Source organism: Petaurus breviceps, unplaced genomic scaffold (assembly GCF_028583685.1).
Source record: "Petaurus breviceps papuanus isolate PSGF00001 unplaced genomic scaffold, PetGlider_PUasm1.0 91133, whole genome shotgun sequence".
Lineage (NCBI taxonomy): Eukaryota > Metazoa > Chordata > Mammalia > Diprotodontia > Petauridae > Petaurus > Petaurus breviceps.
Window position 1 is genome coordinate 87,778,676 of NW_027187419.1, and position 27,638 is coordinate 87,806,313.

Genomic DNA, 27,638 nt, shown 5'->3' on the forward strand with positions numbered 1-27,638 from the left:
CGGAGAGCCACACAAGACCTTTCATGAGGCAATTAGATAGTACCATTGGACAGAGCACTGAAAACCTATTTAAATATGACCTCAGATACTTAGTAGCTGTGTAATCCTGACCAAGACACTCAGGTGCTGTCTCCATTTCCTGAACTGTAAAATGGGGATAATAATAGCATCTTTTTTTCAGGGTTGTGATAAGGATTAAATTAGGCAGTATAAAGTACTTATTAGCACAGTGCCTAGCATATAGTAGGTAATTAATAAATGCTATTTCCCTTTCTTTCATTTTAGGAGGCAGCCTAGAAAATAGTTGCAATGCTAGTCAGTTAACTGAGGGATTTTTAAAATATTCAGAACTTCAGAAAATGATGGAACATAGTAAGGAAAATTTAGAGGGATTAGGGTTGATAAAATCTCACACACTGGCTGCTCTCTGAGGGATGGCACAAGGGAGTATTAAGAGAAATGACTACCTTCTTCATCTTCCCATCAGACCTCCAGATTTCTAGTCTTTTGCATGACAAAATCTGAAAGGTAATAAGATCTTCCCCCTTATTCCATCTGATTGGGTTTTATCCAGTCTTATTCCTTCTTTTCTTTTCTTTTCCTTTTCCTTAGTTCTGTGTTCTCACACAGAATACAATTAGCTCCAAATCCAAGGACCTCCTTAAAGAAGGAATGATTTATTAGAGTTCATCTGAAAAGGAGTTCCTTTTAGTGAAAACCTATTCCATGATCAGGGTCTATATTATGTTTCACATAGTTTTCTATGGTTATAAATAATGATTATTACAATAAATAATATTAATAATAATACTAACATTTACTTAAAGACACTTTACAAATATGACCTTATTTGATCCCCACCACAACCCTGCAAAGTAGGTACAATTATTATCCCAACTTTATAGATGAAACTGAAGCAGGCAGAGGCATCAGGATCTCTGAGATGCCAATTCATTGAATAAATGGATAAGAAATCAAGCTTCATGAAATGTGCATTTTTAATGTCTACTCATTTTAGTCTAGTAGGAACAGGAGAATTCAGTAATAGACATGATCATCAAAATTAATAGATGGTGTTATGATGCCAAAATAAAGTCTAAAATAATTAGGTGCACCATGTCAGAAAGATCTGGTAGAAAAAAAGTATTGGACTGAACATCAGTAGACTTGGGTTCCATGACTGCCTCTGTTAAAATTGGTTGTGTGATCAGTTAATGAGTCAGTTAATTTCTCTGAGCCTTACTGGCCTCATCTATAAAATGAGAAGAGTGTCCCTTCCAGCTCTGAAATTCTATGGTTCTCTAAGTCTCTTTTTGGAATGTAGCTACTTGGATGGAGATCATTACTATTCTAGTTCTTTTGTTTAATAGATAAATATTTGAAACTTTTTTTAACATTTTCTTGGACTCATATTAAAGGTATTTAAGTTCTGGAAAAGAATAATTACTCCAGAATAATATGAAAGGTAATAAAAGTGTTCTGCCCCATTTCAATTACTCTTCACTGCTGCTAGACAATCCTAGCAATTGGAATCTGTGATTTCTTTGGTGTTGTTACGAGTAGAGGGAGGGAGGGAGGGAATGGAGTATGATATAAAATACAAATTCCATTTTCCATCTCTTCTGTCAAAAGTATTCTATTTTTAGAGTTATTAAAAATAAAAGAAAGCAGAAGCTTTAATTTTTGGCTTTGGAAAAAAAAGTGATTAAGAAGAGATATTTGAGGAAAATCAATTTCTATTTCTTTCCTGATAAGCAGTTGGTGGCATTTATTCCATCCTCTGGATTTTCCCAAATGTAATTCTCCCTTGATATACTCTCTCATCTTCCTATTATATGTTCCAAGCTCTGTGCTAGGTGCTGGAGGGTCAAAGATAAAAACTCCCTCACAGAGCTTATGTGCTGTTCAGGGGAGACATGTATACACATAATTAAATGCAAAATACATAACAAATAAATGTGCAGTAAATCCAGGGTGAGAAGGACTCTAAAAATCTGAGAGAATCTGGAATGGCCTCTTAGGAGGTGGAATTTGAACTAAATCTTGGAATTAGGGTTTCAGCAGGTTGAGGTGAGAAGGAAGAGCTTCCCAAGCATGGGGGACAACATATGCAAAAAAGCAATTGTGTTTGAGGAAGTGCAAGGAGGTCAGTTGGCAGAAGGCAGAGTATGTGGGGGGCATAATATGTAGTTGGAGTCAAATTGTGAATGCCAAACTGAGAAGTTTATGTGTTACCATTGATGCAATAGGGGAGTCATTCAAGGCTCATAAATGACAAGGGAAGAATGACATGGTCTGACCTTTGTTATAAAAATACAACTGTGGTAGTTGATTGTATAATGCATTAGAGAGGAGAGAGAGTGGATATGGGGAGACCAATTAGAAAGCTATTGCAGTTGTCTAGGCAAGAGGTGATAAGGAACTAAATTAGGATACATGTTGAGTAGAGAGAAGGGGAAGGGAGTGAAAGACAATTTGGAGGTAGAGAGGATAAAATGGGGAGATGAATGAAAATGAAGGATCAAGGATGACTTCTAGGTTAGGAACATAGGTACCCAGAAGAATGTTCATTGTCTTGATAGAAAAAGGGGAAATTAGGAATGAGTGGATTTAGAGGGAAAGATGAGAGATGTGGGGTATCCAGGAAGAGATTTTTTTTTTTGCTTTTTGGAGGAGGAGGAAGGGCAGTTGGGGTTAAGTGACTTGCCCAAGGTCACACAGCTGGTAAGTGTGTCAAGTGTCTGAGGCCAGATTTGAACACAGGACCAGTGTTCTATTCACTGCGCCACCTAGCTGCTCCTAAAATTCTTTTTTTGTTTTTGTTTTGTTTTGGGATTTTTTTTTTTTTGCTTTTTTTGGAGGGGGAAAGGGAGGGCAATTGGGGTTAAGTGACTTGCCCAAGGTCACACGGCTAGAAAGTGTTAAGTGTCTGAGGCCGGATTTGAACTCAGGTCCTCCTGACTCCAGGGCTGGTGCTCTATTCACTACACCACCTAGCCACCCCTCCAGGTAGATATTTCAAAAGGCATTTGGAGATGTGGGACTAGGGCTCCGGAGAAAGATTATGTAGATTTGGGAGTCATCTTAGAGTTAATAATTGAATCCATGTGACCCAATTAGATCATCAAGAGAGATAGTAGAGAAAGGAAAAAAAGGAAAGTCTAGCGCAGGGTCTTCGGGAGCATTTATATACAGGGGGAAGAAGAGGAATGAAGATCCTACTAGAGAGAAGCATATTAATCAGATTAGTCAGGTAGGAGGAGAACCGCAGCAGAGCAGTGATCTGAAAACTCAGTGAGGAAAGAGTATCCAGAAGGATGACACAATCAGTAGTGTCAGGTGTTGCAGAGAGGTCAAGAAAGAAGAAATGAGAAAAAGGATTTAGAAGTAAAGAGATAATTAGAGAGAGAAGGTGGAGCTGCCCTGATGGCAGCCAAATTGTAAGAGATTGAGAAGTGAGAGGGAGGAGAAGACATGGAATAAATGAATATAGATAAGTTTTTGAAGGAATTTGTCTATGAAAGGGAGAAAAACTATTATGTGTTGCAACTTGAGGGAATTGCGGGATCAGGTAAAAGGTTTTTTGAGAATGGATGAGTTCAGGGCATGTGTGTAGGCAGCAAGTGAGGAAGCTTGGAAATTACAAAGGGACCAAAGTAGCAAGAAAACTATGGAGAATATGGATGGCATACTGAAAAACAGAGACATCACCTTTCTGGAAAAGGTCCATATATGGTTTGTCAAGTAGCAATGTATGACCTTGAGAATTGGACTATAAGGAAAGCTAAGCACAACAGAATTGATGCTTTGGAACTGTGGTGCTGGAGAAATCTTTTGAGAATTTCTTGGACAGCAAGGAGATTGAATTAGTCAGTACTAAAGAAATTAACTCCTAGAAGGTCAGATACTAAAGCTGAAACAAATATTTTGGCCCCATAATAGGAAGACAGGACTCACTGGAAAAGACCCTGATGTTGGGCCAGATTGAAGGCAAAAGGAAAAAGGGATGGTAGAGGATGAAATGGACATGTAGTGTTGTAATGTAATGCCAAGCAAAGGCAACTTCCCAGGTTCAAAATACCAGCATAGGTGCTCTCTATTTTATTCAGTGACAAACCAAGAACAGAGAAGATCAAAACATGACATCATTCAAAATACAGCATCTAGTAAGCGTGATTAAATAATCTCCAAGCACTACCCCACCCCAGGACCTTCCAATCATTCAATCAATTACAAAGTCCCAGTTCTAAATACTTCTCCACCCCTAGGCTATACCTTAATTTGGTCCACCACAAAACCCCTCTTCTCAAATGGAGATTAGTTTCCAAACATAGGTAAAGTACCTTCATTTGTCAATCACAGAGCACAATAAGGTCAAAAGTTCCCCACCCCTGGATCACAATTGAATCTACCCCAGAGTTACATCAAGTTTAAACACAGCACTTAATACCCAAATGGAGCTCTTTTCTTCATCTTGACACGAGGCAAGTTCTCTGCAATCTTAGTTCCTGGGGAGACAAGGCTTAGCAAGGCCATAAGATACATTGCCAGTCCCTTCATGAATTCATCCTCTGTAGAACAGTCCTAGAACCCCTGAACACATTAGCAAAGCCCTCTCCCAGGATTTCTGTAAACATACAACAAGAAAATCCTTCTTCAGGGCTTCTGAACCAACAGAAAGGCTCCCAGACCCCTGCAACAACAGCACTGTCCCTCACCAGTGGACAGTATTCACTCTCTGTCTGCAGGACAGTCTCAGGGCTTCTTAACCAAATGCCAGCTTCCAGGACTTCTTCAACAACAGGACTGTCTTTCACCAGTGGACAAATCTGGCAAAACAACATCAAAACAGACAGACAAAGTACCAGCAAAACAGCCATGTCTCCTCAGTCCTTGGCAGCTCAGGGGGCAGGTCTCAAAAGTCCAGGGCAATTCAAAGCGGCCACCAGCAATTCTCTTAGTCTCTCTCTCTCCACGAGGTGCTGCTTCCAAAAAAATCTTCCGCCTCTCTCTAGTGTCTCTCCAAATCTACATCACCAGCTCCTCCCAGTTCAGGACTTTCTTTTCACATCAACAAGCCCATCCCACAGGTGGGATTAACAAACTCTGGGTTTTAACACAATCAATTTGAAAACCAAGCCAATACAGGGGAATCTTTAATTGCCATTACTATCACAAGTGTCAAGGCAGCAATGAATATGAGCTTGTACAGACTTTGGGAGACAGTGAGGGATAGAAGGGCAGGGCATGCTATAGTCCATGGGGTCGGGAACAGTTGGACACAGCTAAACAACCACAAAAGGAGCAAGTTTCTAGAGGAGATGAGAACAGATGGGATCTAGAAGCACTTTTTTTTTAATTAATTAATTTATTTTTAGTTTACAACATTTAGTTCCACAAGCTTTTGAGTTTTAAATTTTCTCTCCCTCCCTCCACCCTTCCCCAAGCCAGTGTGCAATCTGATATGGGCTCTACATATAGATAAATATTAAGCATATTTTCACATTAGTCATGTTGTAAAGAAGAATTATAACCAATGGAATAAACCACTAGAAAGAAGAAACAAAACAAAACAAAAGAGAGAGAGAGTAAATAGTGTGCTTCAATCTGTATTCAGATTCTGTAGTTCTTTCTTTGGGTGTGGATAGCATTTTCCATCATGAGCCTTTTGGAGTTGTCTTTGAACCTTGTATTGCTGGGAAGTGCCAAGTCTATCAAAGTTAGTCATTACATCGTGTGGCTGTAACTGTGAACAATGTTCTCTTGGTTCTGCTCCCCTCACTCAGCATCAGTTTGGGTAAGTCTTTCCAGGTTTTTCTGAAGTCCATAGAGGCTCTTCTTAAACTGTGGGTCACCACCCTGTATGAGTGTTTAAGAAGCACTGAAGGGGTCTGGAGTGGAAAAAGTTCAAGAAGCCCTCACCTAGAGCACAAGTAGTGAGGTTCACCATTGAGACTGGAGCAAAGAAAGATCTGAAGATAATGTTCAGAAGATTTGAAATGCAGAAATTGTGAGAAGAGTGAACTCTCCTGAGGAATGACCTCAATTTTTTAAGTCTGAGGAAAAGTACTCTAATCAGAGAAGAAATAGAAAGGATAGTATAGCTTGTTTGAAGGAAAAGTTTGGACCAGATGCTGTGGGGAGTGGAATAGAGTCAGTCAAGGAAGAATAAAAGAATTGGAGTTCAGCAATGAGGACTCCATGAGTGCCATACTTGGCATCAGGAAGATATGGATTTGAATTTTGCCTCTGGCACTTATTAGCTGTATGATCTTAGAAGTAAGTTGTTTAGCCACTCTGAAGCTCAGTGTCTTCGTCTATAAAATCCTCATAGAGTTGATGTGCAGCTAAGATGAGATAAGATATAGAAATGAGACAATGAGATTATTAGATAATGCTCTGGAAAAATTAATGATTAGCTAGGTGGTGCAGTGAGTAGAGTCAGGCCTGTAGTTAGAAAGACTCATCTTCCTGAGTTAAAATCCACCCTCAGTCACTTAATAGCTGTGTGACCCTGGGCAAGTCACTTAACCCAGTTTGCCTCAGTTTCTTCATCTGTAAAATGAGCTGGAGAAAGAAATAGCAAACCACTCCAGGATCTTTGCCAAGAAAACCCCCAATGGGACCATGAAGAGTTAGACATGACTGAAATGACTGAATAACAATTGGAAAAATTAAAATTCCATATAAATGTTAGCTATAATTATACAAATCAGAAATGTCTTTCAAGGCCCTGCAAGTCCAAGAAGACTTCTTTGTGTCTTCACAGATCTCTCTCTTCCTGAACTTGTAACATTTATAATGCATCTTACACAATTGAACATTATTTTTTATATTAATTTGAACTTTTTATCAGTGTTGTAGTGTTTGAGCCTTGTCTCCCCAACTGGATTGAAATCTCCTTGAGGTCAGTGTCCATGTCTCCAAAAGCATAGTGCTTAGCATACATGTTGTTGTTCAGTTGTTTCGCTCATGTCTGACTTTTCATGACCACATTTGGTCACCACATTTCTTGGCAAGATGCTGGAAGGATTTGTCATTTCCTTCTCCAGGTAATTTTACAGATGAGGATACTGAGGAAGCAGGGTTAAGTGACTTGCCCAGGGTCACACAACTAGTAAATGTCTGAGGCCAGATTTGAATTCCAGAAGAGGAGTGTTTCTGATTCCAGTCTAGGTACTCTAGTCAATCCCTGTGCCACCTCATTACCCTAGTGCTGCAGAGGTGCTCTTTAAATACTGGGTTACCGAATCTTAGCTTTTTCTGATCTTTTTTTTGGCTTCAGTCATGGACTAGTATTTTTCCCCAACTCCTTTCTATTTGAACTAGCTTTCCCATGTGTCTTTCATTTCTCTCTCTTAACTCTGTGTTTCACATCCTGTACAACTCATCGGTTAGAATCCCCCTAATTTTCCCTTCCCTTTCCCTCCAAATTATCTATTGCTCATCTGTAATTATGTTTTCAGTAACTCCAAGCTTTCTCATCTTTCCTTACAGATGTTTTAACTCTTTTATTCCTCTAGATACCCCCCCACCAAAAAAAAAGGTTTATTTTTTCTCTCTATCAAATTTCCTCATGGATTTCTAGCTTTCTTTTCTCCAAGAATTTTCCCATCATTCTTAACTTCTCAGGTTTCCCATGTAGACTCCTCTACCCATACTTTCATCCATTTTTCAAATATCATACTCTTAGCTTCTTAAACATATTCCAACATGAGTAAAAGAATGTGAGTTAGATTCTGCAGAAACAGGGTCATCACAATAATTCTGAGTCTGATTTTGTGCTAATTCTCTAGCCTATTTCCCTCGAATAAAATAATGCTTGCTATCTGTCAGAGTTGCAGGGCTATTCAGTAAACATCATTGAATTAAACTTTTAAAAATCGTTTTATGATTCATAAAAAACATATCCAGGAAAACGTTTTTCCTCCCCAATAAAAAAGATGTTAAAGTAATGGTGCAATTTAGATTTTTTTAAGTGTATATCCTGTCCATTCCACTCAACAAACATATATGATAGCCTACTGTTTGCAAGGGACTGGGAATAAAAGGTGAAAAATTATCATTCCTGCTCTCAAGGACCTCAGAGTCTAATAGATGGTGCATCTGAAACACACACAAATCGCAGAATGATCGAATAATGAAAAATATAAAGGAGAGTCAGGAAAAGCACTGTGAAAAACCTTAGGGAGGAGAGACCATTTTCACATGTATGTGTAGGAGTATGTGTAGGAGGGGTAAGCATGGATGAAGGCCTCATGAAGAATGTGGCTCCTAACTTAGTTCTTTTAAGGGAAAAAGGACTTCATTAGAATATCACATCTTAATTCCTCTCTACTCTTATCAAATCTTTTCTCACTGTCCCAGAAACTTGCCATTCTCATTCTCTCCCTCTCTATCCTTCTACTCATGTGTGTGCTGCTAACTGGGATGCTCTCCACATCTCTCTTTCACCTAGCCGAGTCCTGTTGATCTTTCAGGGCCAGTTGCTACATCCATTAAACATCCTCTAAAATCCCCCCAGTCTGTCCTTCAAGTTCCTACAGGATTTGTTATCTCTACCACACAATTTAGCGTTTGTATATTTTCTTGTTTTATTTCCCATTATTTCATATTTTAGTCCCCTTTTCCAAATGATAGGGAAGAAAAACCTTACTAAGCTCAAGAGGTATGCAATCTCATAATGGCTTCGCTCTGACCTTACCAAGTGACCTTGGACAGATTAGCTAATCTCACTGATATTCAGTTTCTCCAGGTGAAAATAAAATTTCACTCGATGATGTCTAAGGTTATTTCCAATTCTAACAGGTTTAGCTTATAAGATCCTTGAGGGCAGAAAATGGATTTTATAGTTCTCCATATCTATCATAATGCTGAGTATAGATTAGGCATGATTCATGAGTAGACTCCTTGACTGTTACATATTCTAGTTTCTATGGAATGTCATTTTGGTATGCTGAGTTTTAGACAGTGAGCTGCTCTGGAAATTTTATAAACTAATGATCTTTAAAAGAAAAAAGAAAATTACTAATCAAACAAGCAGATTCATTGTAGTGTAAACATGTTTGCTTACATATGTGCTGACTATGGTATGTTTTTAATCCAACATAGCAATACCTGCAGCTCTTCACTTCTATTTTTTTTTATTAGAATATTTTACTAGGGGACGGCCAGGTGGCTCAGCGAGTATGAGCGCCAGCTCCAGTGTTGGGATGACCTGGAGATCGAATCCCGGGCTCAGATACTAAGCACCACACCCAGAAATAGCTGGCCATGTAACCTTGAGCAAGTTACTTAACCCTGATTGCTTAAAAAAAAAAAAAGAATATTTTATTAAGCAAGTCAGCACAGTGGAGGAGAAAAAGCCCTGAAATGGAATTCAAAATGGTAAAGGAACCCCAGAGATAATGTGATGCATTGGAAATAATGCTGGATTTGGAGGCAGGTGACTCAGATCTAAGTTTAGCTCTGGGACTTTCTAGCTTTGTGGTCATAGGCATGTCATTAGGCTTTTTTTAGTCTCAGTTTTCTCATCTGAAAAATGGACATTAATAATAGTAACTGGCATCCACATAGAGCTTTAAGTTTGCAAAGTAAAAATCATGTTTGAGATAAAATTGAAAAATTTTAAACAAAAATTTGTTTGCCCTTCCTTAACCAACCCATGGTTCTTATAATTTCTCTTACATTTAGATACTTGACTATATATATATATATATATATATATGACTGGATAGATTAAATTTTGAACACTAATGTTATATTTCTACACATATTGTCTTACTTTTCTATTTATATCCCCAGTGCCTAGCACAGTGCCTGACACTTTTTTCTTTGTTGTTCAGCTGTGTCCAACCCTTCATGACCTCATTTGAGGTTTTCTTGGCAAAGATACTGAAGTGGTTTGCCATTTCCTTCTCTAGCTCATTTTATAGATGAGGAAACTGAGGAAAACAGTGACTTACTGAGGGTCACACAGCAAGTAAATGTCTGAAGCCAGATTTGAACTCAAGAAAAGCTCCTGACTCCAGGCCCAGCACTTTGTCCACTTTACCACCTAGCTGCCTGCCTGATATCTAATAGGTAATTAAGTAGTTAATAGATGTCTGCTGACTGATTGATAGTCACAGCAATCCTATGAGGTAAGTGCCACCGTTATTATCCCCATTTTATAGATGAGGAAACTGAGGTTTAAAAAAAAGGTTAAAGGATTTGTTCAGCATCATGCAGCTTATGTCATGAGTAGAATTCAAATCTTGGTCTTTCTGACTCCAAGGAGAGTCCTGTAAAATAATCATTTTGTTAGTTTCTTTACAAGCTTGTTAGGGGAAAGTATACCATAAATGTGTTATTATTAGCATCTCTTCTCTTTCTCCATTTCTCTTTCTCTTCCTATATTCCTCTCTCTTATTTCTCCCTCTGCAGAGAATTCCTGTCAGCCTTGAGGTTCTCTGATCTATTGTGACAAATGGTTGCTTGCTGGGTTTTCTGCCTCTGTGAGAGTCTCCCAGCGATTAAAGATCACGTGGTTTATTCGGCTTCATGTACTTGACCTTTTTACATGATTGGCAGGTCTAAATGGCTACGGCAACACAGTAATTATGCACTAGCTGGGTTATGTTCATTTCATGAGGGGGAAAAATCCTACCACAATGACACAGTTCTGTTAGATAGTAGAAAACATGTCCCCCTCCATGCATCAGCTAAATAAAGGAGAATAGAGTCTTTTTGTTAGTCACAATGATACTTCCCCTTCCCACCTCAGGTTCAATGCATTCTTTAGGCATTATATAAACATTCAATGTACCCTCACCATACCCACCTTAGGAATTGTTTACTCTATGGCTACCCTCTTACATAATTAAAATGTTTTGAAGCTGCTGGTTTTGCTCAGCAACATACTTCCACCCACATTGTTTGAATAATGAAACCCAAGCTTTTCCAGCAAAGTTTATGGCCACAAAGGCAATATTGCCTTTTAATGACACCTTGGTCTCTCATTACAGAGGAAATGTAAATACTCCTAAATGAGCATGTTTCTTTATCAAGTACAAAGAGTACCCAGCTAGCTTTTCTAGAGATTTTTTCCCAAAATTGAAAATATCGTTTTGATATGAAATCTTCTGAATTCTCACAGATTTTGTTGTAAATTCTGTCCAGGCTTAAGACTTGGTTGTGACTTTCCTGGCTCCAAAATAAGAGATGGAATAAGAGTTTCTATTAGCAGGCACTGGAGTTAAGTTTCTGGGAAAGCCAGTCTTTTTAATGGAGCTTCTAAGGATCTACCAATCAATCGACAAATGTTTATTAAGCTTCTATTTAACATGTCTTAAGCACTTGAAATAAGGAATCAATCATGATTGTCCATTCCCTCAAAGAGCTTTCATCTTTTGGGGCAAGACAAGTTGTAGGTAAAGAGGGATAGAAATGGGACAAGATCTGTGATATCCTTGATGTAGGGAGCTTTCAGATGAGGATACTTCTCTACCAATACAGATTAACACCTCATCAATTTTTCATCTTGGCTGCCTACCCAGTACACGGAGAAGTTGAAAGATTTCTCATAAACTAAACAATTCACCCACGGTCATACACAGCCAGTATAAATCAGAGACAGGATTTGAACCCAGGTTTTCCTGGCTTTGATGCCAGCTGTCTATGTACTCTGTCCACTGCCTCTTAATAAATTATATTAAAATATTATGCCAAATTAAAATTATATTAAATTAATTTGAAAGAAAAATCATATTAAATAAATAAAATATAATTGTATACATAGTACTTCATTAATAAATATAGACAAAATAGGGAAAAGGTAAATTATGTGGGAGAGCAGTAGCTACTGGGGAGAAAAAAAGCCTTTTTTTTGTTATAACTTGAGTAGTTTTGAATGAAACAAGCTGTTCTAAGAGGTTGGAATAAAGAGATTGCAGCTAGGTGGCACAGTAGATAGAGCATTGGGCATGAACTCTAAAAGATCTAAGTTCAAATCTAGCCTCAGATCCTAACCAGCTATGCAGCCCTAGGCAAGTCACTTAACCTCTGTTTGCCTCTGGTTCCTCATCTGTAAAATGGTGATAATAATAACATCTATCCCCACCCTCAAGTTGTTATGAAGCTAAAATAATATTTGTAAAAAAACATTTTGCAAAACTTAAAGCCCTACATTATATTCTACAATTTTCTGTTCTATCCAGAGGAGCTGATTAGTGCAAGGGTTCAAGCACAGGAGAGGGGATGTCCACCATGCTTGCAGAACAGCAAGAAGACTGGGAAGCAGAGTAATATTTTGTTAGGTTGGAAAAGTAGGCTGGATCCAGGTTGTAAAGGACTTTCAATGCCAAACTGAGACGTCTGAATTTGATTCTAGAGAACTGCTGTAGTTTGTTGAGTAGGGGAGTCACATAGTCAGACTGCACATTGGGAAGCTCATTGTGGCAGCAGTGTGGAGGATGGATTCTTAGAGAGAGAGGAGAGGATGGAGACGGGGAGACCACAAAGTCTGAACTGGAGAGATGTCCTTGAGAGTACAGAGAAGGGAATGGATGTAATCCATGTTGTAGAAGGACAAAGAACACATTTTGGTGACTGATTGCAAATGTGGGTGTGAAGGAGTTTGAGGAAGCAAGGATAACACCAAAGTTGCAAACCTGCAAAGATAGTGATGCTTCAACAAAAATAAATAGAAGGAAAATTAATAACTAAGGTCCTTTTTTTGAAGAGGGGAGGGTTGTTTGCATCCTTTTCCTGAATTGTAGAAATGGAAGACTATAATTATTTTCAGAAGATATTTATTCTAGGGCTGAATCAGTCTAAAAATCACATTTGGACACATTTTTTAAAAAGAATGTTTATACTCATACTTTCCATCTCACTCATGGTTTGCTATATTTTCAAGTTGGAACAATTGTAGACTCTTTTTTTTTTTTAATTTAGGCTTCTGGTAATTATTTAGATAGAGGGCCAGGCTTGAATTCAGGAAGATTCATCTTCTCAAGTTCAAATCTGGCCTCAGGCACTTAGTAGCTATGTGACCCTGGGCAAGTCACTTAACCTTGTTTGCCTCAGTTTCCTTATCTGTAAAATGAGCTGGAGAATAAAACAACAGACCACTCTAGTATCTTTGCCCAAAAAAATCACAAATGGGATCAGGAAGAGTCAGACACAACTGAAAAACAATTAAACAACAACAGTTATTTATAAATAAACCTAAGTCATATGTACTCTTATGTCAATACTCTAAATATCCCTTTTCCATGTTTCTTCTTCTGTAATAAATATTAAGACATATCATTGTACTTGCTAGAAGTCACAATAGAGGAATATGTAGTTTTAAGTACGAAAGGTTAAAGCCACACTAAGACTTTTGGGACACAGTGTATGAAATCTTTTATTTTTTCAGTTGTTCACATGCACTTTAGCCTTTTCTACTTATTTCTTTACTATCCCCACATATCCAGTCAGTTGCCAGACATTGTCAGCTCCACAATGTGTGTGATCCATTTCCCATTCTCAGGCCACACACTCCGATTCCAGCCCTTTTCACCTCTTGCCTGGAGTGTTATAATAATAATATCCTCATTAGTCTTCCTGCCTCACACCTTTCCCAGCTCCAATCCATCTTCCACAGTTAGGATATCCAAGATTAAGTATAAACTTCTTGTTTGTTGCTGTTGTTGTTGAGTTGTGTCAGACCAGCCAAGATGCTGGAGTGGTTTGCCATTTCCTTCTCCATCTCATTTTACAGATGAGGAAATGGAAGCAGACAAGGTTAAGTGACTTGCCCAGGGTCACACAGCTTGTAAGCATCTGAGGCCAGATTTGAACTCAGGGAGATCATTCTTCCTGCCTTCAGGCCTCACCCTCTAACCACCTTGCCACCTACCTGCCCCAGTGTGCACTCTGCTGTTCAGCATTTAAAACCCTGGCCCTAGTCTACATTTCCAGTTTTACTGTATATTCTTCTCCTCCACACACACTCTCTTCAAGTTTTTGTCTGTCTCCATAGCCTAGCATGGTGTTCTGCACATAAAAGGTACTTAAGAAATGCTTGTTGGTGGATTCATTTCTGCCCCTTCTCTTTCCCATCCTTTCTTCTTTTCCTTTTTCCTCATTGTCTAGCCTTTTGACCACTGTGTTTCTCTTTCTCTCATCTGCCTTACAACTTCTCTGTCTTCTCTCATGTCTCCTGGCCTCTCCCTAGCACTGCCATTCCTTCCCCTAACAGATCATCCTGTCCAGGAGAGGTAATGTGTTGTCCTGGAGCCTGCTTTCCCCCTGGAATCATGGGACCTTAGTTTAAATACTAACGTTGCCACCTACTACATGTGTGACATTGGGCAGCTTCTTTGCTCCTCAATTTTATTCATAATATGAGGGTGGAAAGTAGGCTAGATTATTTTTTTTTTTTTGCTTTTTGGAGGGCATTTGGAGGTAAGTGACTTGCCTAAAGTCACTTGGCTAGTTTTTGTGTTGTGTCTGAGGCTGGATTTGAACTCAGGGTCCTCCTGACTCCAGGGCCAGTGCTCTATTCACTGCGCCACCTAGCTGCCCCTGGCTAGATGACTTTTAGGTCCCTTCCATCTTTAAAGCTAAAGACCCTATGAACTGATATTATCCTAAGGGAAAGACAGTAGTAAGTGGTAAATCTGACTATGAACACTAATTCTAACAGCTGAAGAGATTACAGGTACCATGGTGATATCAAACAATCAATAAACATTTATTAAGTATCTGTTCTATGCCGGGCATTTTGCTAAGCCCTGGGGATGCAAATATAGGCAAAAGATAGTCCCTGCCCTCAAAGAGCTTACAATAGCATGCAAATGAATATATATATAAAACAAGTTATATATAGAATAAGTTAGGAAATAATTAATGTGCTGGAATTAATGGGGTTAGAGAAGGCTTTCTGTGGAATATGAGATTTTTAGCTGGGACTTTAATTGCTAGTCTCGTAGTAGGAGCTGCATTTACATGGGGCTTTTACATGTACCCTTCCTGACCTAAGTAAAAGTAATTCCCATTATGATAATTATGCTCCCTCCCATCACCCCTACATAACCCTTCCCCCCAATATTTTGTGCCCCCCTCCAATATACATCTGAGGCAGCATCCAGAAGCTCTGTTATTGCACTGATTGTGAAAAGAAGAATGAATGGTTTGCTTCCAATTCCCTTCCTCCAAAATATTTTTTCTTCTTTTGGTGAATTCTGGAGTTCTTTGTGCATATAACTGGTTTGGAAACACTTAACAGAACCAGCCTTCACTTTTCAGTTAAATGGCAGGCCAATAGAAAAAGTCTAAATGGTATATTTATAGTAGTGTGCCTTGAATGAGATGAAGAAATCACAGAGTTTTATGCATGAGTTACATAAGAGTATTATTGTGAGGATTTTAGCTTTGCTTTTCTTTGCCTCTTTTAGGGTTCTGTAATATATTTCATGTGTGATAATATCTTTTTTAATGTTTTATTTAGTAAATGGATAATATATAATTAGAGGCCTTCTACATGAAGTATTACTGATAACTTGTATACTGGTGCATTTTTCTGTGTTCTGAACAATCTCAGGATTTTACCTGTGCACTTTTCCTTAACACAGGTCACCGTACACTGTTTATTGGAGTCCATGTTCCCCTGGGAGGAAGAAAGAGTCACCGACGTCACAGACATCGTGGACATAAACACAGAAAGAGAGATAGAGAAAGAGATTCAGGATTGGAGGATGGACGGGAGTCTCCTTCTTTTGGTAAGAATCTCTCCCTCTCCCCCAACTTGCCATTTAAAATAATCAATTCTGTAAAAAAATCAACAGGTTTATGGGACTCACAATATTCTGTTGTATTCTCTGTGTGCTTCCTTAAGCAGCAGAGATTGCTTTTGAGTTTGTAATGAAAAAGGATACCATGCAAACAGGCTTGAAAGATGCTGGGGCAGAAAGGGCATTGAGGCAGAAAGTTTCCATCATTATGATTGCTCTCTTGGCTATTTTATGAAAGGGAAGAATTGTTTAGGGATGAGATGGAGAAATCAAAATTTGAATACCAGCACTATTATCTCTATGCTATTCACACAATAGAAATAATTGCTTTCTTTTTTTTAATTCAAGAAGAATAGGCATTTATCAAATTTTTGCTTAGACATCTGTAGCTGCCCAGTGTTTGACTGGGCATGAGAGTCTCTAAATATGAAAAGTTCTGCTTAATCAAATAAACTTCAAAAGAATTCAAATGTGTTCGTGCTTTAGCTTTTGAGAACCCATAGAATGATGGTTACTATATAGAACACTCAGAAGATTATTCTTTTCTTATGCTACTGTAGACACTTAACAAGTTTTTGATGACTCATTGTGTATTTAGAATTTTCCAAGGTACCAGGAAGGAAAAAAAAAGTGTACAACATGATCCCTGAACAATATGCTTAAAATCTTATTAGGGAAACAAGAATGTTGCATCTGAAGGAATCTGACACAAAGACAGCAAATTATAAAATGCTAAGTTGATCAGTCAAGTAACCCAGAAAGAACTATGGGGTAGTCAGTGAAGGAAAAATACATTTTTGTTTAAAATTTTGTTTCAAATCTAATTTTTTGCTTCTGTGTGAAGGGATATCAGGAAAGGAATGGTAATCAGTCAAATAGGAAAAGAAGGGCCATTGTATGGTTAGGGCAAATGCTAGATCATACCTACAGTCTCTAAGTCTATAATTCTTAATGATTCCTTGAACATTTAAAAAGAAGATTTCTTTTTTTCTTAAATTGCTTTTTTTGTGAAACTATATTCAAATTTCTTTGAATTGGGGCAGCTAGGTGGCACACCGGCCCTGGAGTCAAGAGGACCTGAGTTCAAATTCAGCCTCAGACACAACACAAAATTAGTCATGTGACCTTGAGCAAATCACTTAACCCCAATTGCCCTACCTTCCCCTCCAAAAAAGCCAAAAAAAAACCCAACAAGAAAACAAATTACTTTGTATCAAGATGAAAAGAAAAATAGTGTCAGAGAATAAGAATTAAATTTCCAGTTATATAGTATTAAAGAAAATATAGCTTAGAAAAGTGATAGGCTATAATTCAGATCATTTGGTAGAAACATATTAAGATTTACTATTAAGGTGTGCCCCTAGCTTTTGGATAATTGTCTAAGATGTGGGTATACAGTCGTACTTCCTCCATACCATCAACTAAGAGTTTCATTTACAATCATCTTGGGTTTTTTTTTTTATTCTGTTATGGAAATGCTTGTTTTATTTCTTAAGTTCAGAATAAAATAAATAATTTTTTAAAGTGAACCATTAAAATACATATATTTGCTCATGTAGTGTTAAAGAAGTGAAACTAGTTAACTGGTAGCAGTCATATAAGCATCTAAATCCATTAAATATAATTAAAATTATAATAAATAGAGCCATCCATAAATGGAGGAAGCTGTTTCTTGAGGAAAATATATTTGCGTTCATTCAGGTAGAAACTCTAAAATTACTTGTTGAATGTATTATAGAGGGGATGTGTTTATGAGTAAAGGATTGGACTAGGTGATCTCAGTGACTTCATAATTTTCTGAGAATCTATGATTCTATTACTTGATGAACTCTGGCATCCCTTCTTTCTAGCTCTAAAATTCTATGGTCATATGACTTCATCGTTATCTTGTAGTGAATTAGTGATAGAGCCAAGCCTGTGACCTAGTTCAGGGATAGGGAACCCCTTCAAGGTTTGGGTTCAGTCAAAGGGCCACACTTGAGGACTTAGAGGGTCGCATGTGGCCTCAAGGCTACGGGTTCCCCACACCTGACCTAGTTCCTTTGACATCAATCCAATGATCTTTTCAAAGTTCTTAACCAAGTGAACTTCTCTGAGATGACACTTTTCACCATACCTTCCTTAATATACCTCCCTCAATCTTGGGATCCACATAGTAGGGAGACTGTGTGTTGTGTGAGTAAGAGATGAAAGTGAGTAGAACTAGTATCATCTGGTAGTTTGGGGAAAATATCCCCTTGGATATTCCTCTTGATCTGGAGAATAGCTGACCTTAGTGGAAGCACATGATATAAGAATATCTGTTGAATTATGTAGGAGTCCTAGATAATAAAAGGATTATTGGTAAACACTTGGAAGTAAGAATGTTTGATGAGAGGAAATGGAATGGAATGACAGTCCAGCTGTCACAACTGGTAGTAACTGAGCTTATTTATCTCACCTCTGTATGTTCACTGTGCTGAATAGGGCTTATGGTGGAAAACATATCCTAAAGTTTGGCTAGTTTTTCCTTCACAGATATTGAAATTATCCTTAAGACTTCACTGGATTAGGAGACTGGTTTCAGGACACTACTATCTCTTCAAGTTCACCTAAGTACACATATGGAACTCCAGGAGCTCTCCAAAGATTGGCTAACAAACCACAGTAAGCAATTCCGAGGCAGGAGAGCTTTATTTAGCTAAATCGACTCAAAGTGTCCTAAAAGCATATTCTTGTTGAGAAGCACTTTTCTGATATGGCTGAGTAAATTCCCTTCTGTTGAATGACCTATATGTGTATCACTTAGTTAAAATATTGAACATAAACCAACATAGATCAGACCTACCCATGAATAAGAATGTTCTTCAGTGTCCATGTGAGTATATAGAATCATGGCCACAACTGTCAAAGAACTCACATAGAATCTACCAGAGCTGAGAAAATAACCGATGATTACAGCTGTAATCAGATCTGCAACAGCACTAAGAGATTTTAAGAGATGAGCTTATTTCTAATGTCCCATCCCTTAAGAATGGTCCCAGTGGTTAGGCACAAAGTATACCTAATATGACTCCTGAGGTACAACTCATCAGCTCTTCGTTCTCTCCTACTGTTCCTTCACAAAACCCTTTGGTATTTCCTCTTCCTAACTCTTCAGTGTTGCTCTAAAGGCTCTCTTCTATGTTCTCTTTTCTCTCTCTCTTTCTCTACTCTCTTTTTTGGAAATTTCAGCATCAAATGATATTTTGTTTAAAGAAAACTACCAGAGCAACAAAGAGATAACTGAAAGCAGAGTAGAAATTAGAAATGCTAGTAAATTGGAAACCATGAATAGATAGGCTCATTTAAAGGCTATTAATGAATAGCAAAGGAGAACAGAAAGAATACCAATCAGAGAGCAAAGGCAAACTGAAAATTGAGCAAAACAAATAAGAGAAAGATGATCAATTTAAAGTAGCACTCATGTGAGATAATAATAGACATAGTATAGTTAGTTCTTGAAATAAGAAATTCGACAGAATATTAAACTGTAAGGAAAATGAAGTTAAAAGCATTGTAACCTTTGTACTGTTAGAACTCTAAAGGAATATGAAAAAACTGTGGTTCACTTGTAGTGATGGAACTTTATACAACCTGTATAATGGAAGAGTGTAGAAAGGCACGTCACCATCTAGTAAAAAGGAATATTTTTAGTTCCTTAGGGAAATGCAAATGCCAGTATAATTTTAGGTTCTGTGGTAGTCATTACAAGACCCTTAATTTTAGACTGCATTTTAAATTAACCACATGGACATTTTGACTTTGCTTGCTGGAGAACAAAATAACTCCAAGCCCTAGTGTTCCTGACAGTGAAATTTATCAGTGATTAGATACAACAGGGGAAATGAAATTGTAAACAAGCAAGGAAAATTAAGTTGATTTTATATATACACATATACAAACACATACATATAAACTGTGGAGATAGAGGAAATTGTGTGCAGAATTTAATATTTGATGGGAGACCCATCCAAAGATGTGGAAAATATGATTGAGAAAACTGTAATGACAGACTGTCTTAATTATTGCTAGAACATCTCTGTCACAGGTGCCCCAGAAATATTTGATTGGTAAGGAGGCATTAATACTCTGAAGCAGTTTGTTATGGTACTCATTTATGAAACACAGATTCTTATAATACCTGAAGATTGCTGACATGATGAGTAAAGCCTTTAGTTCTGTTTTATGTCCTTTTAAATTCAGTTGTCCTGTCTTACTTATCTTCTTCTTATTTTCCAGAATGTCGTAGGATTGGAATATTAGTTTAGAACAAGAAAAATGCTTTGATATCCTTTGAGGAAGGACATAAAATGAAATGTGTCAGTATGGAGCAATTTCCTTTTTTGATATAATCTTTGAAGTCTTAAATAAGGGACAAAAAGTAAGGCACTGTATTTGGGGGGGGAAATTCTTCTTGTTAAAATCTTCCATTGTCCATCAGCCTTTTGGTGAATATTAATACATGTTTATATGTAATCATAAACATGACAAGAACTTGAAAGTCCATTTTAAAAAATACCACTCTTAGTACAGTGCCTGACACATCAAAATGCTTAATAAATGCTTATTAACTTTTAAACTAGGTCAGAGGGTCTCTCTTTTTTAAAAAAGGAAAGAAAATATCAATATAACCAAAAGTGAAATATAAAAGTTCTAATTTACCTCTAATAAGTCTAAGTTCTGATTTGCATAACGATGAAAATCAGTTGGTTTTAATGGAACTTCCTCCTCATTAGTATGCAACACTAAACTATCACTCAATTGAAGCTAATTTGGTAAACTGGTATTTTAACTTGACCACAGAAAGAGCCAAAAATGAAGCAACAAGAACACTCCAGGGTTAAACAGTATTGCTTCTTGCTGGACACATCTCCCGAAATTGCAAACGCCACATACAAATTGTATAATACATATGTATGTCTACACACACACACACACACACACACACACACACACACACATAACCAAGGCAAACAGGGTTAAGTGATTTGTCCAGGGTCACACAGCTAGTAAGTGTCTGAAGTTAGATTTGTACTCAGCAAGATGAGTCTTCTTGACTCCAGGCTGGATACTCTATCCACTGCACCACCTAGCGGCAGGTATTTACATTTTCTGCGTTTCAAACATCCTCTCCTTCCCTTCCCTTTTCTCTCTCAGAGAACCATCCTTTATAATGAAGGTTGAAAAGGAGGGGAAAAGGTCAGCAAACCTAATAAGCACATCAGCCAAGTCCAACACAAAATGTAGTTCCACATCCATTATTTCCCACCACCTACAAATACAAGAGAGAAGTGCCTTCTCACATCTCTTTTGTGGGGACAAATTGGTCATTATAATTTTGCAGCATTCAGCTTTATTTGCTTTATTGTCGTTCTTTCTGTTTATATTGTGGTAGTCATCACATGGATGGTTTTCCTGGTTCTGTTTATCTCACTTTGCACAACTTCTTATAAATCTTATCAGGCTTCTTTGTATTCATCATATCTCTTAAAATGCAAGAATAATTTATTTTATTCATTAACCACTGCTAGCTTCACTCAGTAGGCATCTACTTTGTTTTCAATTCTTTGCTACTATAGAAAGTGCTACTATAAATATTTTAGCATCTACTTGAACTTTTTTTTATCCATAGCATCAGCCAGTTTGGCTGACTTTGTTGATTTTATTTACAGTTGCAGTCATTGCATAGTTCTTTTGGCCCTTTCCTCATTTCACATCCTTTGATACAAGTTGTACCATGTTTCTCTGAATTCTTCTTTGTCATCTTTTACAATAGAGTGATATTCCATTAAGTTTACAGACTATACGAAGTTCAGCCTTGCCCAGTCACTGGGTACGCATTTCTTATTCTCAGTAACTTTCATGGGATATGGCCCCAATAATAGGATCTTGGAGTCAAAGGATATAAATAATTTAGTAACTTTTTTTGCATAATTCACAATCAATTTCCAAAATGGCCAAACCAATTCACAACCCCCAAAGTAGTGGTTTAGCACCCCTCTCTTCCTATAGTCCTCCCAACAATGTTTTCTCATCATTTAACATCTTTGTTAGTTTAATGGGTATAAAGTAGTAGAACTTTAGGATTGTTTTAATTTTCATTTCTCTGATTTTGAATTTTTTAGATGGTTATTGATAATTTATTCTTTTAAAACCATAAATATTTTTTCACCATTTGTCTTACCAGAAATGGTTCTTGATTTTATATATTTATGGCAATTTCCTATAAATTTTTGTTGTCAGAATTCTTTAGATTTATTTAATGAAAGTTTTTTCTGATCCTAGATTAGTTTTATTTTATTCATCTAAATTCTTTATTTTTAAAATTTTATTCATCTAATTTTTTTATTTTATTTAATCAAAATTACAAATTTCATCTTTTATTCTCAAAGCACTTTGAACCCTTTCTCTCAAATGACATTAATAGGGTTAGGGACTGGACCTATAATTTCACTGATATAAAAAAATTCCCATGAGGATACTCTCTCTACCAATGCAGGTCAGTAATTTCTCCGCAACCTAGAGTGTCAGAGAATTGCCTGGGGGCTCAGAGGGTAAGTGACTTCCATAGAACTGAACAAACACAGACACAGGAGGGGAAGAGAAGGGAACAAGCTTTTATGAAGCACCTACTATGGGCCAGACACTATGCTCAGTTCCTTAAAAATATTATCTCATTTAATCCTCACAACAATCCTGGGAGGTAGGTGCTGTAATTATCCCTATTTTATAGTTGATGAAACTGAGGCAGAGTTTAAGTGACTTATCCAGGGTCATATAGCTAAGAAGTATCTGAGGTTGGATTTGAACTCAAGTCTTCCTGACTCCAGGCTAAGAGCTTTCTCCATTGAATTCCCTGGCTGTCTTGCTCTGAGACCTGCTCTGTCTATAGTGTGACATTGCCTCCATGACACTAACATTTCTTGCAGTGCTATATACTAGTCATAACTCTCCTACTTGTTATAGGGCAATTAATTGGAAATTCCATGTCTTATTTACATACCAATGGTGCCTAGCAGAGTGTTTCTCCTCCAGAACTTTAAAAGTCCTTAGATAATGGCACCACATTTTGTTAGGACCTCCTGTGTCTGTGCTGTGTTAGCATGGCCTTCCAGAACCCAGAGTAAACTTAAAACCATACTGAGGCCCCTTAGGAGGAGGAAGTACCTCACTTTATTGGAAAAGGTGGCCAATAAATGTTTAAATTGGATTTAATTAAACGTTTGGTGGAATAAGGTTAATATAAAAACATGACTTGCTCCTGGTGGCAGCAGCATCTGTCATTCCTGTGCATACTTTCTTTAACTCCATAGTTCCCAAAATCAAATGATTATCTTGTTTTCAGTAGCCAAGGGATTCATGGAGGTCTTTAAATTTTTTTGTCCCCTTCTCTTTGCCCTGGCAAATGAGACTACATAACTGTTCCAGTTATGAATTGCAGTGAATATGGCAACAGATCCTTCCATATGATATATCATATTCTTGGCTGTTAAACTGATAGTTTGGGGGATTTTGCAGTATTAGGCTATTCTATGTTTTCACCGACTGTCATACAAAGAGGTAAAGTAGTCACCAAAGAGAAAATATTTACCCTACCCTAAAGAATGCTTTCTGAATTAGATAAGACTGTAATTTGGTGAAATATATGCCATGCTATTTTAAGGTCTCCAGATTTGTATAAAACGCAGCCCCTGAACAAAGCATTTGAACAATTACAGTCGGGAAGAGGGGAGTCTCTCTCTCTCTCTCTCTCTCTCTCTCTCTCTCTCTCTCTCTCTCTCTCTGTCTCTCTCTCTTTCTATTTCACTTTCTCTAAAAGCCTGTGGGTCATGACAGGCCTATTGTGAGCATAGCATAATGCATAGAGAATCATTTCTGCTTTAAGGAATGAATGGCAAGATATGGGAGGAACACTAGGCAATTTTCCAGTTTGAAGAATATGACTCTTGTCCTTGACAGTGGATCAGACTTCTCTAATGGGACAGCATTTTACCCCACATCTCCATTTTCATCATGTCTTAGACTAGAAAGTCCTAGATGAAAACTTGATACTATACCACAGAATTTAGAAAAGCATCTCATTCTTGCTATATACGTAGTCGGGCTTATTTTGTTGACTAATCTTTCAAAGTGTTCTGCATGAAACCATTTGCTTTGTTAAGCTGAAACACTAATAGGGAAATCCCTAAAGCACTGGTCTATGCTTGTTGAACTGGAGCTTTTTTGACTTAGATGCATGCAGTAATAATGGTTAATGAGTAGCACTTACATAATGCTCAAAGGTTTACAAAGCACTTTGCATATTATCTCATTTGATTCTCACAAAAATACTGTATGGCAACAGTGTTTATTATCCCCATTTTACAGATAATTAAACTGAGACTAGAAGAGTTAAGTGACTTGCCCAGGGTTACATAACTAGGTAGTGGGGGGGACACACATTTGAACTCAGATTTTCTTAACTCCAAGTCTAAGTCTATTCACTGAACCCCTTTAGATGTCTTCAGCGATAGAACTCTCAATGGTAGCTTATACTACATCAAAGCTACAAGTCCTTGAGCACGTATTAGTACAAAAACCATGTTTGTACAAAGTAAGGGGACTTGAATTAGAAAGAGAGTAGGTAGGAAATATCTCAATGATACACTAAAACACAACTTGAAAGATAAAGCAGTGGGGGGGTGGAGTCAAGATGGAGGAGTAGAAACAGGACTTCCACAGGACTCCAGCTTCCACCTCCCCCAATCCATGTAAAAGGGAACTCTGAACAAACTTTGGAGCTACAGAACTCACAAAATGATGCAGAGAAGCTAACCTACTGCTGAGGATGGAGAGGCCGGCAGAGCTAGACTGAGGTTTTAGCCCCAAGGCAGACCTGACCAGCTGCTGACTGGAGGAACTTCAGATCACCAGTAGCTGTGTCTGTTTCCAGAATTATCAACCCATAGATGCTAAGGACAAAGTGACAGGTCAGTGCAGTGTGGACTTTGGGATCCAGTAGTTCGGGAGTGTTTTGGCTTTTGCCCCTGGGGCAAGAAGTGGCTGAGGTGCTGCTGCCATGCAGCCACAGCCATGTGGCTGCTTTAGCTCCTGGTCTGAATATTGAAGGGGGACCAAGCAACTAGTCTGAGGGGTAATTGCTCTTGCTTTAACCTGCTTAGATCTGGATTGTGGTCTAGGGTGGAGGTCCTAGGGTGTGTGACCAGCTTACCAGAGCATGTGGAGGCTTCAGAGAAGGCACCCAACTAATACCTTCGCAGCTGAGAAAACCCCAGCATTTGGTACAAAGCTCCCATGTCTGGTAGCAGAGTCCTACTGTGGCAAAAAGCCCAAAAGTCAAGTAATTGAGTGGCAACATGAGCAAACGAGGGAAGCAAAGCAAACAGAGCAACCCAACTTTACACTCCTATTTTGGAGATAAAAAGGATCAAAGCAAGAAACAGGAGGAAAACAGTGAAGTCAGAACTCCTGCACCAAAAACTTCCAAGAAAAATATGAGCTGGTTACAGGACATAGAGGACCTTAAGAACTATTTTGAAAAGCAAATAGGAGAAGCGGAGGAAAAGTTGGGAAGAGAAATGAGAATGATGTAAGAAAATTATGAAATGAAAGTCAACAACCTGACTGTAGAAAATAACACCTTAAAAAATAGACTAACTCAAAAAAGAGGCTCAAAAAAGCAATGAGGAGAAAAATGCCTTAAAAAGCCAAATTTGTCAGATGGAAAAAGAATCTCAAAAGCTCATTGAAGAGAATCATTCCTTCAGAATTAGATTGGAGCAAATGGAAGCTAGTGACTTTATGAGAAATCAAAATACTATTAAACATATCCAAACAAATGAAAAAATAGAAGGAAATGTGAATATCTCATTGGAAAAACCATTGACCTGGAAAATAGATCCAGGAGAGATAATTTAAAAATTATTGGACTACTTGAAAGCCATGATCAAAAAAAAGAACCTAGAAATCATCCTTCAAGAAATTCTCAAGGAAAATTGCCCGATGTTTTAGAACTAGAGGGCAAAATAGAGGTCGAAAGAATCCACCGATCACCTCCTGAAAAAGATCCCAAAAAGAAAACTCCTAGGAATATCATAGCCAGGTTCCAGAATTCCCAGATCAAGGAGAAAATATTACAATCAACCAGGAAGAAACAATTTGAATATTGTGGAAACACAATCAGGATAATTCAGGATCTGGCAACTTCCACACTGAGGGATCAAAGGGCCTGGAATATGATATTCCAGAGGTCAAAGGAGCTGGGATTAAAACCAAGAATCACCTACCCAGCAAAACTCAGTATGATGTTTCAGGGGAAAATGTGGTCATTCAGTGGAATAGAAGACTTTCAAGCATTCTTGATGAAAAAACCAGAGTTGAATAGAAAATTTGACATTCAGATATAAGAAGCAAGAGAAGCATGAGGAGGTAAACAGGGAAAAGAAATCGTAAGGAACTTATCAGAGTTGAACTACTTATATTCCTACATGGAAAAACAATAATTGTAACTTATGAAACTTTTCTCAGTATGAGAATAGTTGAAGGGAATAGAAATGTGTATATATACATGTCTATATAGGAGGGTATATGGGCATATGAATATATATGTGAATGTATGTATATATGTTTACAGGTATACATAGATAGAGGGCACAGGACCAATTTAAAAGGAAGGGATGATACTTAAAAGATGAAATTAAGAGGTAAGAGAGGAATATAATGAGAGGAGATGGAGAAAAACAGAATGGGGTAAACTATCTCATATAGAAGAGACAAGGGAAAATTTTTACAATGGTGGGGAAGAACAGGAAGGCAAAAGGGAATAGGTCAATCTTATTCTCATTGAATTTGGCCTAGGGAGGGAATGACATACACACTAAATAGGGTATCTCACCCTACAGGAGAGTAGGAGGGAAGGGGATGATAGGGGAGATGATGGAAGGGAGGGCAGGCGGCGGGGGAGGGAAGTTGGAAGGACCCACTTTTGAAAAGGGACAGGATCAAAGTAGAAATCAAAGTGCGGGGTGGGATAGGATGGAGGGAAATATAATCAGTATTTCACAATATATCCACTATGGAAATGTTTTGCATAGCTACACATGTACAACCTGTACTGAACTGCTTATCTTCCCAGTAAGGGTGGGTGACAAGGGAGGAAGGGAATGAATCTAGAACTCAAAGTTTTAAAATCAAATGTTTAAATATATATATATATATATGCTATTATTAATATTATTTTACACATAACTGGGAAATAAGATATACAGGCACTGGGATATAGAGATCCACCATGTCTTACTGGAAAGTTGGTGGGGGTATGGGAGAAGATATGGGAGAGAGCAGATTGGAGGAGGGGATATCCAGTGGTATCATTATTTTGGGGTGGTGGGTAGGGGAAAAATAGGGAGAAAATTTGTAACTCAAAATCCTGTGGAAATGAATGATGTAAACCAGAAGTTAATAAAGCATTTGATTAAAAAAAGAATAGAAAGATAAAGCCGTTCTATGGACTTGGTAGGACACAGCTAGGTGGTATAGTAGATAGAGTCCTGGGCATAAAATCTGGAAGACCTGAGTTCAAATTTGACCTCAGACATATACTAGCTGTGTGACTTTAGGCAAGTCACTTAACCTCTGTTTGCCTAGAAGGCAGCTAGGTGACCCAGTGAGCAGAGCACTGGACGTGGAATCTGGGAGACCTGAGTTCAAATCCAACCTCAGACATTTACTAGCTGTGTGACCCTGAGCAAGTCACATAACCCTGTTTACCTCAATTTCCTCATCTATAAAATGAGCTGGAGAAAGAAAGGGCAAAGTGTGTCTTTGCCAAGAATACCCCAAATGGGGTGATGAAGA

General features: G+C 37.9%; 1 protein-coding gene across 8 annotated transcripts in view; it reads left to right on the forward strand.

Annotated features, from left to right (window-relative positions):
* SLC4A10 (solute carrier family 4 member 10) overlaps nt 1-27,638 on the forward strand; it is a 399,681-nt gene that overhangs the window by 171,184 nt on the left and 200,859 nt on the right. For all 8 annotated transcript variants that reach the window (XM_069080754.1, XM_069080757.1, XM_069080758.1 and 5 more), the window contains exon 3: nt 15,603-15,749. In XM_069080754.1, the coding sequence (XP_068936855.1) occupies nt 15,603-15,749 (147 nt within the window). The remainder of the gene's footprint in view (nt 1-15,602; nt 15,750-27,638) is intronic.